The sequence below is a fragment of the Lepisosteus oculatus genome, chromosome 17 (genome assembly GCF_040954835.1).
Source record: "Lepisosteus oculatus isolate fLepOcu1 chromosome 17, fLepOcu1.hap2, whole genome shotgun sequence".
Classification (NCBI taxonomy): domain Eukaryota; kingdom Metazoa; phylum Chordata; class Actinopteri; order Semionotiformes; family Lepisosteidae; genus Lepisosteus; species Lepisosteus oculatus.
The window spans coordinates 15,057,051-15,073,728 of record NC_090712.1 but is presented as its reverse complement, the minus strand read 5'-3'; the positions used below and the strand labels follow the sequence as shown (position 1 = coordinate 15,073,728).

At 38.8% G+C, this 16,678-nt stretch overlaps 1 protein-coding gene across 1 annotated transcript in view; it reads left to right on the top strand.

Annotated features, from left to right (window-relative positions):
* The first annotated feature begins 4,231 nt into the window (after positions 1–4,231).
* The window catches only part of pkdcca (protein kinase domain containing, cytoplasmic a), a 30,194-nt gene continuing 17,747 nt past the window's right edge, over positions 4,232–16,678 (top strand). Inside the window, exons 1-2 of the mRNA XM_015363246.2 lie at positions 4,232–5,345; positions 16,009–16,131. Of these exons, the coding sequence (XP_015218732.1) occupies positions 4,572–5,345; positions 16,009–16,131 (897 nt within the window). The 5' untranslated portion in view covers positions 4,232–4,571. The remainder of the gene's footprint in view (positions 5,346–16,008; positions 16,132–16,678) is intronic.

The window sequence follows — 16,678 nt, the reverse complement described above, 5'->3', positions numbered from 1 at the left end:
CGTGAAGCTTTCAGAACAGCATTCATTTAAAAAAATCAGTTCACTAAAAAATAGTGAAACAACTTTCTTCAAAAGCTGACTATAGTGTTTCTAATACGCACGTGTATAGACCAAAGAAACTGTAACCATTAGATACATTTTGTTTCAACTTTATCAGTATCTGTGACAATGAACAGATTTAGTTCTGAAAATGTGTCAATGTTCCACTCAATCCAGGGCCAAAAGTATTAAAAAAACGGTTTCAGGCACATCTATTTCATACAAAGTATATAGACAGACGTCCCTGAACTAAACAAAACGGGCTAATATTCCATTTAACCTGAAACAAGTATGATTGTATTTATTGCATCGTTTAGTCAAATCTGACACATTAATGCTTGATATCATACGTGTCCAAATGGGATTCAAATTAAAAAGAAAAACATACACATTTTAGTTTTGGCCATTTAAAGTATCTAAAGATTTAAAGGGAAAAAATGTTTTCGGTCACAGAACCTGTAGATTTAGTAGATTTATAGGCGAGGTCCTTCCAGTCGGTCGGTATACTGTACACGGGTAATATATTGTTAAACTAATTGATCGGTCTCTTTCCTAATGCACTGTAAAGACACACGTTTGTCGATCTTATCTATTTAATAAATATGTATGAGAGTTAGAAAGGACGCCTTTCAGTGCACCACATAACAGGATTAAATAAGTCATTAAACTCCAGCGCTGCCCGCAGAGCGCGATGCAGCGGGATGATGCACACCAGGACGGTCCTCTCAGTCCTCTTGTATCGCAGTAATCCCCTTAAAATCCGAAACGCCCTGGTTTCTTCCAAGCCGGTTTACCCCGTCACCCCCCGGAGGTCTGATTCAGATGTAAAACGTGCTTTTAAAAGAGATCAGCTTCTTCCATCGCGGTGTTCCAAGAAAGCCATGTTTACTCCATTGTCAGTTAAAATCTCCAAGAAAATGAGACTAATTTAACACGGATTAATGTCTATTTGCTCTCCAAAATCTTAATTAAACCTCCAGTAGGGCTGTCCAACCCACCCGAAGCAGTTCAATGCAAATGCCCTTTTAGCTGCTTCTAGCTTTTAGCTGTAAATTTAAGAAACAGTGGCGTGCCCGTATACAGCACATGAAATAGATATATTTAATTTCCTCTTTATTTTATTCCTTTTAGAGAAAGCGATTTCATGATAAACTGTTTTTAATATGGACAAACATCGCACTGTAAGTAAATATCGAGAAGGACTGGTTGTAAACGTTGAAATTTTTATGGAGATGATTTTGAAGACATTATTAAACCGTATTTCTGTTTCTGGACTGATGTATAATTGTACGAAGGCTGCCGCCACAGCAATTCTTGTTTCCTTGTTTGGGAAATGTCTTAAATAACCATTACAATAAGCATACAGAATAAACGATGCTCCTGAGAGATCTCATTATCCATTATAATGTAAACCAGACACTTAACATAACACTCACGGAAAACTGCTTTGGTGGTTTGCATTGTAAATTACTGGTTATTATAACCCCAACCCAATCTCTTATATTTGCAAGTTTGGGAGTTTAAGATTTTATGCTGTTATGTTAGAATCCGTCATACAAATTCTAATTTTTCATCTTCGTATAAATCAGTGGTTTCAAACTCGGGGCCCTGTGGTCTTCGGATGTTTAATCCAACATTAACTGTGAATTAAGCAATTTACCTCATTATGTCCTTAGACTAAGGATTTCGTTAAGCTATTTTACAGATGGTTACTAAAATTTTATTACAAGCATGTATAAAACCGAATGAAATTAGGCCCTCCACTAACAGAGCCGGAGACCCCTGTTCTAAACGTTAGTTTCTATAGACGTTAGGGGTGGGGTAAAAGTCTATTTAATTTAGCAAAATAGTTTGGTACGATACTGGATATTGCTCAGAAATCCTAACGCCCGGAAGATGGAGCTCCATCCTTCTCGGCATTACCGCGCCTGTCCTGTTCTCAAAACTTTCTCAAAATCATTCTGCTGACTAGGGTATTTAAGAAGCAATAAAGCAAGACTTAAAGTGACAGGAGTCCTTCCAACTATGATAACAATGTGCTAGGACCTGCAGCCCGTGTCTCAGCCGGTGTTTAGTAACCCGTTAGGGCTATATTAAGTTTTTAGGAATCTGTAGCGTCATTTTAATTATTTGTGGACAGCATTATGACAGTCCCAGTTTGCTAAACTGCTTCCTTGAGCTGGGAAACCGCTTGTCTCTCGCAATCTGCGATTCATCGGTTCCACATAATTTTTACAGGTCGGTTTTAAGGCGATCTCCAAAATTAACTGTAGGTTATTTTCCTTGCGTGCACTTTCCAAAAAAAGAAAAGCAAAAACCACAGTTTCAAAAGTAAGATAATGTACGGTCTGTGATTTCTTGAAGAAAACTATTTTTTGAACTGAAGAATATAGCTTATATTTGGTTATACCCATTTACTAAGTATCCAAATCAAGGGTGACATTATAGGACAATATGCATAATAATATGTAAAATGCAGCAGATTACATAATCACATACCTTAACTGAACAGAAACTGACGCAGAGAACCTTACATCTGAATAAATAAAATTGGTTTCTTCCTGTGGATTAAAATGTGTTTTTTGTAGTAGGAATTGTAAACGCAGAGAGTGAAAAAAATTGAATTCTGATTAATTGAAATGTATTTCATAGCCTATATATAGCATTAAAGGATGTGTATTCACGTTTCTATTGGTTTTAACTCTTGCACTTTAATGTTTATTTCACTAAATTACCCCACGCCTAATCATCACTGTTTAGCAAGTATGAGTTCGTGCCCTTGTATAAATACTTCCCTTTCGCTCCAAGCTTCTCTTCATTACTGCCTCCCGCTGTCCCAGGTCTGTTTGTAGAGTTTTCAGGTTGATTGTATTTGTTAATTAGCTGCTAACAGCATGGTAATGTGGATTTGATGGATAGCCATGTCATTGGCATTTAGCTCCACAATTCACAACTCGAGCAGGCAAAGGGGCTCCCCGTGTCGCGGACGTGATTTGTGGTTTAGCTATTGAACGGGGAGGCCATTTACCCTGTAAGAAGTAAATATGACAGATATTATTCCGTATTTAAAAATAGGCATAAATCAGCATGCGTGACAGAAATATATGGATCATTTATTTCGTTCAATCCTTGCTGTAGTGACAGCAAAAAAGACTGTAATGGGAACACAGATTGTTTGAATTCATATAATATGAACGCTTGAACTCGTTCAGTACAAGTTATCTGCTAGTCATCTTTGAGAAAGATGTCTGAAACATACTGAAACGTTAAGAACCAACTCTTCTCACCATTGCGATCATGTTTTACATAATTGATCGAAAAGTCCTTAACTCTGAAGAGAACTGCGTTTTAACTCGTTTCATATAAAAGGATTAGATACAATATAATAAAATTATATCAAATAGAGGTGTTCCTGTGGCAGAATACCAGTGTGGTGAAAAACAGTTGCACTGCGAGTTTCGTTGAAATTATACTTCTATAAAGACATAACGGACTATTATTCGAACACTTTTCCTTAAAAAACCCACAAAATACTCAATTCCATTTTTAACAGAAACCATAATTTCAGGAAAATGTATACAACAATTTTAATACGTTAACAAAGGGTATTACTGTAACAAACGAAAAGAAACCTCTCAACATATAAATGCACTGTAAAATTACAACGTCTGTTTTATTCACAGTAACGGTAGATTTTATTTTGGTGCATACTGCACTGGCCGTGTACAGAATTCATTTGCTCGCAACCCTTAACGTTCTCATTCCTGCAATTCTGACAGATGAGAAGGGATTCGCAACACTCGCAACCGCAGAGAGTAAATGTCTATAAAATGTGCGTCTGGCTAATAAACGCGCTCGACCCAACAGCCCGCAGGAGAGCCTGACAACGGCGCGAGCACCGTCCCCGCGCCCCGCCGCAGCTCCAGCTCACACCTTGCGCGTGCCAGCAGGATTTGAGGCTGCCAGGACTACACAACCCCTCCGAGACCCGCCCTGCCGCTGCTGGTTGGCGAGCACCGCGCAAGCCGCCGCGCCTCCTTGCACTCCGGGAGTTGTGGTCTTTTCTCGCCCGCGCTTCTGCGCTCGCGTGTGCGAGGCTTGCCGCGAAAGAACTACAGCGTCCAGGGCGGCGCAGAGGCTGTGAGAGAAACCCTGAGCTGTAGATCAACTGACGTCACCCGTGCTCAGTCGCTCAAGGGCTTTCACTGAAAGACCGGACCTTGGCTAATGCGCCTATTCTATAGCAGTAGTAGCGGAGTGTGCAGTCAGGCATCGGAGGCAAGTGTCATAATGATCAGCCTTATATGGGGTGGATCCTGGACCTGCGCGACTTCTTCACACACAAATACAAAATGAAGACCTGAGCTGCGCGCATTCTGCATCCTTCGCACCATCGGGATACCTCAGAGCTGTCAAAATCAACCCTTTTGATTGCACAACTGAACATCTGCTGCAGCTACAGAGGTGGAAGGCGTGGGGGGAATAGAAACGGACAGAAAAGAATACGGCTGCTGAAAATAAAGCCGATCACAATGAAGCGGAGGAAGATTGCTGTGGCGGCTGGGTTTTGTTTCTCCTTTTTTCTGGGCACCCTGATGAATCTGCTCTTTATCCCGGGGTTCGATCGCCATCGGAACAACAGCAACAGAGTGCAGCGCTACTACCAGGAGCAGCAGCACGTCGCGGGAAGCAGGGATCTTAATTTGAGGGACCCCGCTGCTCCGCCTGGTGCCTATATGAATAGAGAGCCCACGGCTAGCAGCCAGCACCGCGATCTCCTGCAGCAGATCCAGGAGAGGTACGACGAGGTTCTTCGGTACCGCCAGAACTGGCCACCGCCGCCGGGGTCGGGGAACCCCGTTCGCACTCTGGAAAGACGGCGGTTGATGGACCTGGCGCCGCGCAGCTCTTCGGAGCAAAGCCGAGCAACGGAAAGACTGAATAACAGATACACGGAACCGCACCACCGCGGCTCTTCATCCTCAGCATCCTTATACGCGAGAACCCAGGTTGATTTCGACCTGAAAATGAACAGTGTTAACAGTCGACAGATGCTGGGCTGCAGCAGCATAGACAGTGCAACAAACGTGCAGTATCTGGGTTCGGGCTATACCAAAGCCGTCTACAAGGTGGCCCTGAACGAAAGCTTTTCCGTGGCTTTGAAATCCGTAGATTTCGGGGGGCACGACATGGAAAACTGCGTGAAGAAATACGCCTCGCCCGGGAACTGTTACCGATTGGCGTCCTACAAAATTATCAAGGAGATGACTCTGCTGCAGAGACTGCAACACCCTAACATCTTGAAGGTAAACAAGACTTCGCGCATAATCGTAATCGCACACAAATTCGTAGCGATGAACAAATGTATTCCTAAAGTGCACAGTGCGCGCGTTATTGTCCGGGGTTTTAGATGAAATGTTACAAATACGACAGTGTCACGGTGAACTTACAAAGGCCACCTAACATTTTCCCCTCTTGAGCAGAAATCTGTTCGCTCTCTTAAGCTTTTGTTTTCGGTTCTGCTGTTTCAGTGAAAGCTAAGTTATTAAGACGGGGTTTATTGGATCACAGCGTTTTGAGAGAATAAGTCAATTCCTCAAGGTGCGCTCGTACTAATTGGAAGTCGTGTCGATAGAAACCTTGGTTTCCGTGGTCGGACACCAAATACTGCATATTATTCTAAATTCATCTCATCTTAATCCTTTAACACAGGAAGTATCTTACTACATAAATCATTCACTCACCCGAAGAAACCATTACCCAATGCACATTATTTTTAAATGGCTTCATAAAAGACAGCCCCCAGTTGTTAAAATTTACACCATGCGTGTTTATATTAACACAAACTGTTAACCTTTAACGCCGAATTGTGCATTTGTCTAAGTGCATTGAGAGATTTATTATCACATTTTACATTTAATTTTTTAGTTTCCCCTGTTGACATGCCACTGACTCGATGTTTTGTTTCAAAACTGATTACTGTATATTGTAACGCTTACCACTGAAGAATTGTTTTTACCATTGTGGAAAGCGAGGTTTATCCTTGCGGTTAACATTTGTATTTTGACATTTTTTCTTTATAATAGTGATTTTACGCTGACCTTCCCAAACCGAGTTTGCTACAAAGTTCAAGCCGCGGAGGAGACCTGGGTAGCAGGCTCTGGTCTGTCTCGAGTTTATTTGCTTTAGTGAAGTTCTGTAGCGCCTGGTCCTTTGGGAAATCAATAATCAAGTCTTGTAAACAACAGAGGAGAGCATTTCCGAAATTCTAACATTTTTATTTTCCCTTCTTGTTAATACAAATTAGGAACAGCGCACCCCTTTAGATTATTCAAATATCTCAATTGAACTGACTATATTCTATACGGCTGAAATGAAAACCGAAACCAGATATGTTTATAACTGAGTGGGGAATCTTTTCTTTTTAACTTGATCTTATTTCTGCTGAGATATAGTCGCAGAAAATGGTACCGATTTTATTCTTCCAAACTCATATTGGCAGCTCAATTAAAATTGCAAGAGCTACCTGAAGGTGAAAGTTAAATAACAAATTTTAAATAAATTGTGGTTTGGAAGTTATGGAAAGCACTGACATTTTTTTCAGAAATGAGTTAAGACAAGACAGACAGTCTGTGTTCTTTTTTAAAACCAACGTCTATATTAATTTAGGGAACAGGCACATGATGAGCAGGAGGTCACACGAGAACAATCAACGACTCAAAAGTGGCAGTTAAACTGGAATGGCAGTTCAACGTCGGACTGAATTATTGCCCGACGGTAAACCGTATTCTTTTGGGCTCAATGGTTGCCATATACATAATCGTAGGTGCGTCCGTGTAAATATTTTTATGCATAGCAGTAAAGACCTGTGGTAAGAGTTTCTGAAAAGAAGAGACATCTTCAACCATTAGATACCAGAATATATAGATTTTATTTGAACAAAAAAAAACCTGAATCAGTACTTTCATAAACAAACTATTATGCAAGTGGATTTCTGTAATCTAGCCAGCGTGTTTGACATATTATTTATTTGGGGGGGAATTTTCGACTTATTCGAAGATACAGAATACAAAGAAACACATCAATAAGCACCGATCAAAACCATTAAAGCTCTTCAGCCAAAGACAGACAATCGGGTCTACGTTTGAGATCTGAATTTCACAAAAGCACGATGCTGTGCTCCAAAGCTAATTGTGCATTTTCGGTACAAAGGCTTTTTCTAACGCGCCTTTAGTGAGCCCTCTAATTAGGAGTTCCGTCAAAAGACTAGCATGGGCGACCTCTAATTGGTCAGTACTGAGCTCTTTTCGGTTGATATAAATTCAGCCCACGCAAGTCTCCTTCAAATGGAGTTAGCAGGTCGTAGGGAGGCAGGAGTACAGAGCTTTGCAGGGAAAAGAAGATAAATCTGTCTCTGCAGGTTCTGTTAGGAATTAAGAACTATTTGAAATAGAGCAACGCTCGTTTTTAAATTCATGATATTTCTTTGCTAAAGGAAATAGACAGTGCACCAACATTAATGCAGGTTCGTCTCTGGTCAGTGTAAAAAGATTTCAGCACCAGGCACAGGCATGCTAATTATCGTGAAGGGAGAAAATGTTATGGTCATTCTTACATTATCAGACATGGGAAACATTTTATTTTGCAATGCGCTTAAATAGTATAGATTTAATTTTCAATATTAAAAAAAATCACTGAGCCATTTGACAACAAATATAGTGTTAGTCTACCACCAATAAACCACATACATTGCAAATCAATAAGAAAATTAAAATACTGCATTTGATCTATGCTTTTGCATCATCAAAAATATTTTCCATTAAATTTGTCTTTAAAAGGGTATCTTGCCAGAAATGTCAATATACAGCTCTGTTAGATATTACCAGAAAAGGCGTTGTCCTGCCATTTCTACACTAGGTCTGTGCAGGACTGTTAATGCAACTAAAAATATTGTAACTAAGAGCAAAAAATATATTTTTAAGGTCCTGTCTTTAGCAGTAGAATACTCCAGGGAGCTGTTTATTTGAAGATAGGATGAGGAATTTTATGTGTGATACATTAAAAGTAATTGCCGATTCAATTAATTAAGATTTATAGGAGTAACAGAGTCTTCATTTGGATTTTAAATAACTTTATTACTGTTGTTGAAAATTATGAAGAATTTGCTAAGTTTGACAAAATTTATTTAATTTTATGAACAGATTGTGCTAAAGGAGAAGGCTTCATTTCGCCAGCCGTTTGTAAAAGATCTCTGTGATATATGCGCATGTCTCTGAAAAATGAGAGAGAAATCAGTAACAAAAAAAACACATTTCATAAAACACACAATGATATTAAATTAACAAAAGAACAGTAATACCAGGACAAAATCATGTGTGTATATTATACATACTGTTAAAGTTTGCAACACATTTTGTATTAAAAGTTTAAAGAGTTGTTTAAACGTGTCAAGACACAATATGATAACACAGGACATGGACCTATATGTAAAACACAGAAAGCATACATATGTATGCAGATTATTTCCATCAAATTATACTTCTATGGGTATGGGGTAGCAGAGGAACAGAGAGACAACACTTGAGAAATTAGTTAGCAATTTCTTCCTTTTTATCCAACATTAGTGCGGTGAGCATCAGGAACAGTGTGTACCGAGGGCTTCATTTCTGAAATTACAGGAGGGCTTTTCAGTAGTGTAAAGAGCAGAGAAGTGTCATCTGGCCTGCTGCTTTGTCCTACATAGTAGAATGCACTTTGATGAGTCTATTTTTATAAATATCGTACAGCAGCAGATGCTCTTCTGTTTTCATTGGTGTCGTAATCGACTTATTTGCAGACCGGAGTCCTGATGTTTTTTGTGTTTTATGTCATTCAAGAATTTTTAAAAATTTCAAACTGCGTGCAGTTGCTGAGCCATTATGGATGTGGATGCTAGACCCTGTATGTTTGGAAAAAAAAAATCCAACATCAGGATATTGATGGTGCACCAGTACCCTTTCCTTGTCAGACCTACTATCTTAAGCTTGATCAAGGAGCATCATGCAACATATTACAAGTCTGGCAAATACCTTAGATGTGTTATTTAGTAAAAGAAAGCCTGAAACAACCTCAGAATTGTCTTGTAACATTTTTGTACTTGAGTTCAAATTATGTTAATTTAATACACAAATCTGAGTAATTAAGAAGCATTAATGGGGTCAGAAGCACAAACAAACGTGGGCATCTTTGCTATAAAAAGAGCAGAGAGACTGTGGTGCTTATCTCTTGGGCCTCAGCACTCAGACCTGGCGCAGCATCATTGATTTGCTTTTTGCATTTCCATCCTCAGATCTCATAGCTTAAACTCACTGCCACGTATTCATCAGAGGAAATGGAATGGAGGCTCGGAAAATTTTGTCTGGAGCTCTACACTGTCTTATTGCTGTGGAATATTGGAATTCAAACGAATCACAGAACAATCTTTGTGATAGCACAGACAGCATCAAATTGTAGTCTTTTTAGTATCCTCTTGTTATACTGGAACAGTTAAAGATTGACAGGAAAGATTCGAAGCCAGTGAACCGTACTTTCATGTGTTTTCAATAGTTTAACAGCATATGCAAAAACCAAGTTTTGTTCGCAAGCTTGAAAAAGCTTCATTTTTTTTACAATAGCCAGACACCTTTAATTGTTTTCCAGGTTTCCACAACAGTGTGGAAGTTTTAAATACTGCCACGGTTTTGTAATGTTTCGTGGCAGTTATGGTTTCCTTTCTGGAGAATTTTTCCAACGTTGTAACAGGCACACCTGCTATATAAACACACGGATTATTATTGTGAGTCCAAAATGTGGAGGTGTGCAGGGGCACGTATCTTAACCCAGCACGCTGCTCGAAGTCGGTCTTCATTTTTTTCTTTCCTGTGACTCACAGTGTGAACAAGATCAATTCTCGTCAAGGAAAACAGGCTTGTACTGATCTGAGAATGAGATAAATGTCTGCTGGGAACAAATCTGTGTGGGCAAAGACATGGCTGAGACCCCAATTTACTGTGCTTGAAGTTCAGAGTAGCAACTCTTCTCAGTGCGCTTGCAACGTATCAGATAGGCTCCCCTACAGCTGTACTTGAAATAAAGCAAAATTAAAAGACAACAACAAATAACACTGTGCTTTTGAAGTGAACAGTACAGTTCAGATCTAATGGGGAAAGGTTTTAAAGTGAAGATAAGCAGTTTTTTTCACGATGAATTGTATGTTCATAAAATCAGCAAATATTTTGAAGCAGTTGTAATGGATAACATTTTTAGCGAAACGTGTAATGGAGGAGAAATGCCCACAACCTTATTTTATCCATGGTATGTTTTATTTCGAGCCGTTTTGGTTTTCTCCAGACAGAATAGCACAAAAAAGTAGTAAGAGATACAAAAAACAACCACATACAGTACAGATCTTGGGAGCTCGGAGAAAAGGCGAAAGAGAGATAAAGCACATTTTGAAGATTAAAAAATAGCCTGATTGTGTGTAACAGTGACTATAAATGATACTTTAAAGACAAATAATTCAAATTATCCATGCCTATAAATAAAAACATCGAATGCTCAAAGGAGAACAGAGAATTTTATTTATAAAATACATAACAGAAGACTTAGCTCAGGGTAATGGCATCATGCTCTGGTATTTACGGTGAGAGTCATAAACTTATATTTTTCAGTCCCTCTTATTAGCCCACAGAGTCTTTATTTTCTTGGTTTGTACAAATATGCGAATCCAATTATATCAGCCAGTGTGATAATAAATAACCAGGTTGTGTTAATGAAAAACTGGCCAGTCCTTGATGTGTTAGAATGAAGGCCACTCTGGGGTGGTAGATAAGGCAGCCACTGGGCACAATTAAGGCAGGGTTAACACTTTTAACCCCAGCCTTCTACGGGAAGGAAACGAAAAAAAAAAATACACCAGAATGTCGGATCACCTTTCCTAAGAGTGCTTAATCACTTCAGTTTTTATGCAAAGACATTCAAAGTTTAATTGTGCAATACCATCTTGCAGCAAGAACAGCAACTTTCCAAAGTCAAATCAAGGTTAAAGTCTGTGTTATTTTTTTGAACAGATTGCTGATTTTTTTTCATTTTGCTCCTGTCCTGGAATTTTACATTTTGTTATCCTTAGAATTTGACTGTATCTTTAGGGTGTTTGGCACTTTAATACTTTTATGGGTGTATATCCCTGTCCCAATTTTTGTGACTCATTTTCTGTTTCATTCCTGTACAGAAAAAAATCCATTCCCACTGTGCATAAGTGTTAATGATTCTCACATCTGAAAAAAACTCCTTTCACTGCTATCTTGGCTTTGTAAATCTATTTTGAAAGGTGGCCAGCTACCTCAACTCTGTTGTCCTGCACTGGAAAACAGACTTTGTTTCCAGTGTTTCTTCCAGAACTTCAAACACTTGATCAAAATCTGGGCAGAAGAGAGGTGCAAACAAGTTCAAAACAACAAATAGTTCAACAGCTGTCATCAACAGTCAGCCCTTATGGCTTAATTCTTTTACCAAATATACAAACCCGTATCCTTTTGCACAAATGTAGTTACTATTTTTTGTCAAGTAATTACACAAAACCCATTATGGATTTAATTAAACCTTCATTGTATTTCATTAAAAAGTTAATGACAGTATTTGCTCTTTACACATGAATCACAGGAGGCTGTATTGATTTGAATTCAATTTGTCATGAAAGCTATTTAATATATTCACAGCAGTCAATGTACAAAGTAGGGCAAACACTGTAAAGTACAGTATGCATTTAAAATTAATGGTTAAACATTGAACAAAAAAGAGCTAATAATTCAACTGATAAGCATACTCGTTGCAGGACTGTGCAATGCACATTTCCTTCAATTAATGTTATCAACTATATTTCTTTTAAAGTATTTTGAACACTTTCAAAGTGTTCAAAACAGGGCTTATTCACTATTCTAGAACCTTTCAAGGCAAACGTGCAGTATTAAAAAAGTAAAATAATTTTGTATATTTTATAGACAAGTCCTTATTCTGTCCTTCAAGAAAATCTTGCTGTTAATCTGAAGTGCCCCCCATTAATTTCTGGTGGAGTTTACACTGTGCAACTCTGGGCACACAAGTTCACAGGCAGACGTTTGATTCTCTGCTCTGAACAAACACGTCCGCTTCTATTCCTATTTTGATTTCCTGCCAGAACCTTCTCATTAAAAAGTGCCTTGGGGTAACAGCCAGCTTTACCTTGCCATGAGTTTATTTATGTATTAATAATGTCAGACACATAAATGTTTTGTACAGTGTGGGTTTGTTAATGTACAACACAGAGCACAGATGTTTGGTGAATATTGATGGGGTGTTTCGTTTGGATGTGTTGCACCTAGAGGCAGAATTTGTTCTACTCTTCCTAGCTGTTTCTGAGATACCTGACTGCCTTCCTTGTTGAGCAGCTTCTCAGCTCCACAATGTTCCTCATAACCAGCACAGCCTGGTGCTGACTCACCGTTTCTTGTCAAGAACAAGGATGTTGCCAGGGTTTCCTGTTATGATGAGTTCTTTTAAGAAGATTGAATTTTTCACACTTAGCTCACCTCCTGCAGTTTCACCCTCTCTTTTTTAAAACAAATTATTTTGTTTTTGTTGCTTTCTCCTTGCCGAGAAGCTCTTGTTTATTTTTCAAGATGCGATTGTACACTTTAAGTGGCAAATTAATCCCTTTATCTGTATGTAGTAAATCAGGATAGCTTATGTTGCTTATGGAAAACCTGCCTATTGGGACTAATTGTTCATGGTTTGTCTTAGGTTTATTTCTGCATTGGGGCTATAAGCATAGCAAATCTTGAGAGCTATCTACTAATTGATAAAAAGCTGGATCTTTGTGTTGATCTTGTAAATCCTAAATTCTGGGGATTCACAGGAGGAGATGCCAGAGTGCCTCTTTGGATTTAAAAATGCACCAAATAAATAGAAACAAAAGTAAATATAAACTTTGGCTGTACCATAGCTCAGCTTGGATGCAGGCACAGCCTATTGAAATGGAAAGTGATTGGCCTCAAAGAGGTAGCTCATTATTTGATGAAGATGGTAACCTCAGTTGTGTAGATGCTATAAGCAAGGCAATACACTCCTACTGTATGTAGGGCACTATGGGTTACAATTCCTGATTTTTAGACATAAGCATCCTTAAACATCTAGTCCTTAAAAGCAGACCCACAGGTCAAGAGTTCTTAACCAGGCTAAAGAAGGTATTTGAAAACAAACATTTTACAAAACAATGTATAATGTATTAATGCAGAAAAAGGAAACGTACAGAATTTGTCCCTTTAAAAAGCAAGCAATGGCACAAGGTTACAGAACAGCCGTGTCCTCCACAGGACAGCTGTACAACCTCCATTAGAGAACACAAATATCAGCAGCCTGACTGATTTCAATCTAGACAAATAGCAGCCTGTTCTTTGACAATAAATGCATACAAAGCTCAGAAAGCATTTTATATTAATCTTCACCTTTAATTTACAAGAAATACTAAAAGCAGCAGGTCCGTTGCTAGTATACTCACAAACCTGAACGTCTAAAGATGTATTACATGATGAAACTTACTGTAGAAGAATGCTTAAGGCCTGCAAGGAGTGCAAACTGATATGGAGAGGTGCTAGAAGCTGCCATGTGTTACTTTTGGTCAGCATGCTGAAACACACAGTTTCAGAGTTGGTTAGTATGGTCAAGTCGGTGCAGAGACCAGATGGACAAGCTTGTGGATAAACCCTTTTTGGGGTTTTCTGTCTTATAAGTGCACATTGGGATGTGAGGATGGCAGGGCTTTTGCGAATTTCGTTTTAAAAACTCCGTTTCTGCCTCGGCATTTGTTTAAATGCGTGCGGAGCAGCAGCCGTTGATGAAGCTGAAAGCACTCTTCTGCCGGGCCTGCTGTGACCACAGCACAGCACAGCACAGCAGCTCCCTGCCAGCATGCCTTCCCAGATTTAATCACTCTCAGCCCACACGCTTGGCAGCCCAGCCTTTGTTTCTAAAACCTCCGTATCCTGCTGTTTGGCTGCTTCTCTCTGGTCACCTGGTCAGGAATTTGGCTGTGCTCCTGCCTTCAACAGTGTCATTGTCTCCTGGTTGATTACCACTTTAAGGCCAGCCATCCACTAAACCTCAGGTTGTCATTCCATCTACACTGTAATCAGTTAATTTAGATTTAATTAGCTAATTGGACCCATCTTCTGCAGTAGTTTCCCTGGCCAGAGGAAAGGCTCTGATTCAGTCTGGATGAAGAGGTGATGTCAGCACTGTCACACAGAGCTTTCCCCTGCCTCACACCCATGTTTGCCTGACACATTTCTAAGGCACAAGCAATTTATTTAAGGTAGCAATAAAACGAAAAACACACCAAAATAAAACCCTGTCTCACTCCACCCAGTTGCCTGGTTGTCCAAACATGAAAAACACAACAACAAGATACAATTTACAGGGTTGGAAACAACTTTATTTTAGTAAGACCCTCCTCCTCAGCCAAGCTGAAGTCTCTGCACAGTCCCTGGTGTGCTGCAGTTCAGGCTGTTGAGTTTGATACATTCAATATCTGATGCAATAAGCAGCCTCTGTAGTATATTGTACTATAAACACATTTGTTCCAGATTATTGCTGTTGGATTAAGATGTAATTTGTATAAAGATTTGATTTTCAGGAATCAGTAACATTGTTGCTAATTTATGAATGCAAATATTTCAGATTAAACCATGGAAAAATACAGCTTTGTCAATTACAGCAAAGTGAGAATAAATAATTGAGAGATTGAAATGTTAATTTTATAGAGCTTCCAGGTTTATTACAAATGTGTGTTCAGTAAAAACACAATTTGGTTATAAATGAATTGTTTTTACCCTATCCTGGAGACTCCGAGTGTTGATTGCAAATATAACAAGATTATATTAGATTATATTTATTATAATATATTATATATAGTGTGTGGACTAGGCCCAGACAATACTTTGAACATTTTAATAGAAATTCTGACATAAAGGAGCTCGAGAAGGAGTGAGTACAATAATGTGGCCTGATGAGTGTTCTCTTAAATATAATTATTTAGTACCACTGTGGTATGTAATTTATCTACAAACATGTATATTTAGATTTCTTGGTATTGCCTGGGTAGGCATTATTCTCTGTTATATTAAAAAGACCTTACTTTATGGGTTCCATATGCACATAAAATAAGAGTAATATTTATTCTGTTGTGTATACTTGTTGGTCACTCTTAGAATTTTTTTGAAGTCCTTGCTTTGATATTGTTTTAATAAATGCTCCATTAACAAGAATGATAATAATCTATAAACATGAACCTTTCCTGTTTATATTTAAATAACTTACCAATATTATTAGTAAAATTATATTTTCAGGAGTATAAATAAGATTTTCTGTCATATGCTTTCTCCTGTTTTTTTATTTTAATACTCCTTGGATGTACTGTGCAGTGCTTTACAAGAGTTTCTTTGTTGTAAATTTGTTTAAATTCATTATTTTCCATACTTACTAGTTATTCTGGCAAATTAGCTTATGGAAATATTTCTTGTGAATGATTGCCAGGAAATGTATGGGGAAAGTAAATAAGCATTCTGACACTGGAACGTCTATAGAAGTTGCGTTCTGTGGAAAACAGCTATACAGCCCCAGAAGCATTTTTATTTACTTTGATCAGAATGGCACATATATATAATACAACATATATATATATATGATACAATACAATACACAAAAAAACAGAGTTTTTTTCAGCACTTGACTCTCAGCCTGCACCTCCTTTGATCCTTGTTGCTATGACCAAACCCAGTTTATATTCTTATTGGTTTGGTGTTTTCATAGCTGATAGGGGTGCAGACGTTGAATGGGTGTATCAGTGCAAGCTTGTGGGTTGGTGGGTTGAGTTATGAACCGGATCTCTGACCGCTGGCCACTTCCTTGTCTCTGCAGCTGTACGGCTACTGTTACCACGACAGCAATGACATAAGTGACACTCTGACAGCCATCACAGAGTTGGGCAGCCCTCTGGAGATGATCCAACTGCTGCAGACTTCCTGGGAGGAGAGATTCAGAGTAAGTAATACACAGAGCTTGGGACAGCATCTGCCTGCTTGTCTGTATACGTTGCTGTTCTGTCCCTCAGTCCGCCAGCCAGTTAATCTGTTGTTGAATGACCATTTCAACAGTCTGTTAGTCCTGAAACTGATTTTGGTTTGATTTGTGTGCATGTGTCTGCTTGTCTGTGTGCTTACCCGCCTGCTTGCATTTGTCATCGTGTAATTCTGTCTGTAAGTGCCTCTGTTCCTAACCATGCCTGAGTGCTGCCCTGCCTGACATTTTGTGCACACCTTTTCTCTTCAAAAGAAAACTCAAACAACATATTTGAACATGAAACAAACGCGTGCTATTCAATTATAGGGATAACACATTGAAAAGGGTGGACTGAAACTTCCCACAGGACTGAAGTTTTAGGTGTCAAGACTACAGACAGACTAATGGTAGTTAGAATACTCATCTATAGATTCTATAATTTGGGGGAGGGGTCTTGAATTCAGTTACCAGCCTTTAGAAAAGTCCATTCTATTGGTATTTAAAACCTATCTTTGTAAACAGTGTTCTG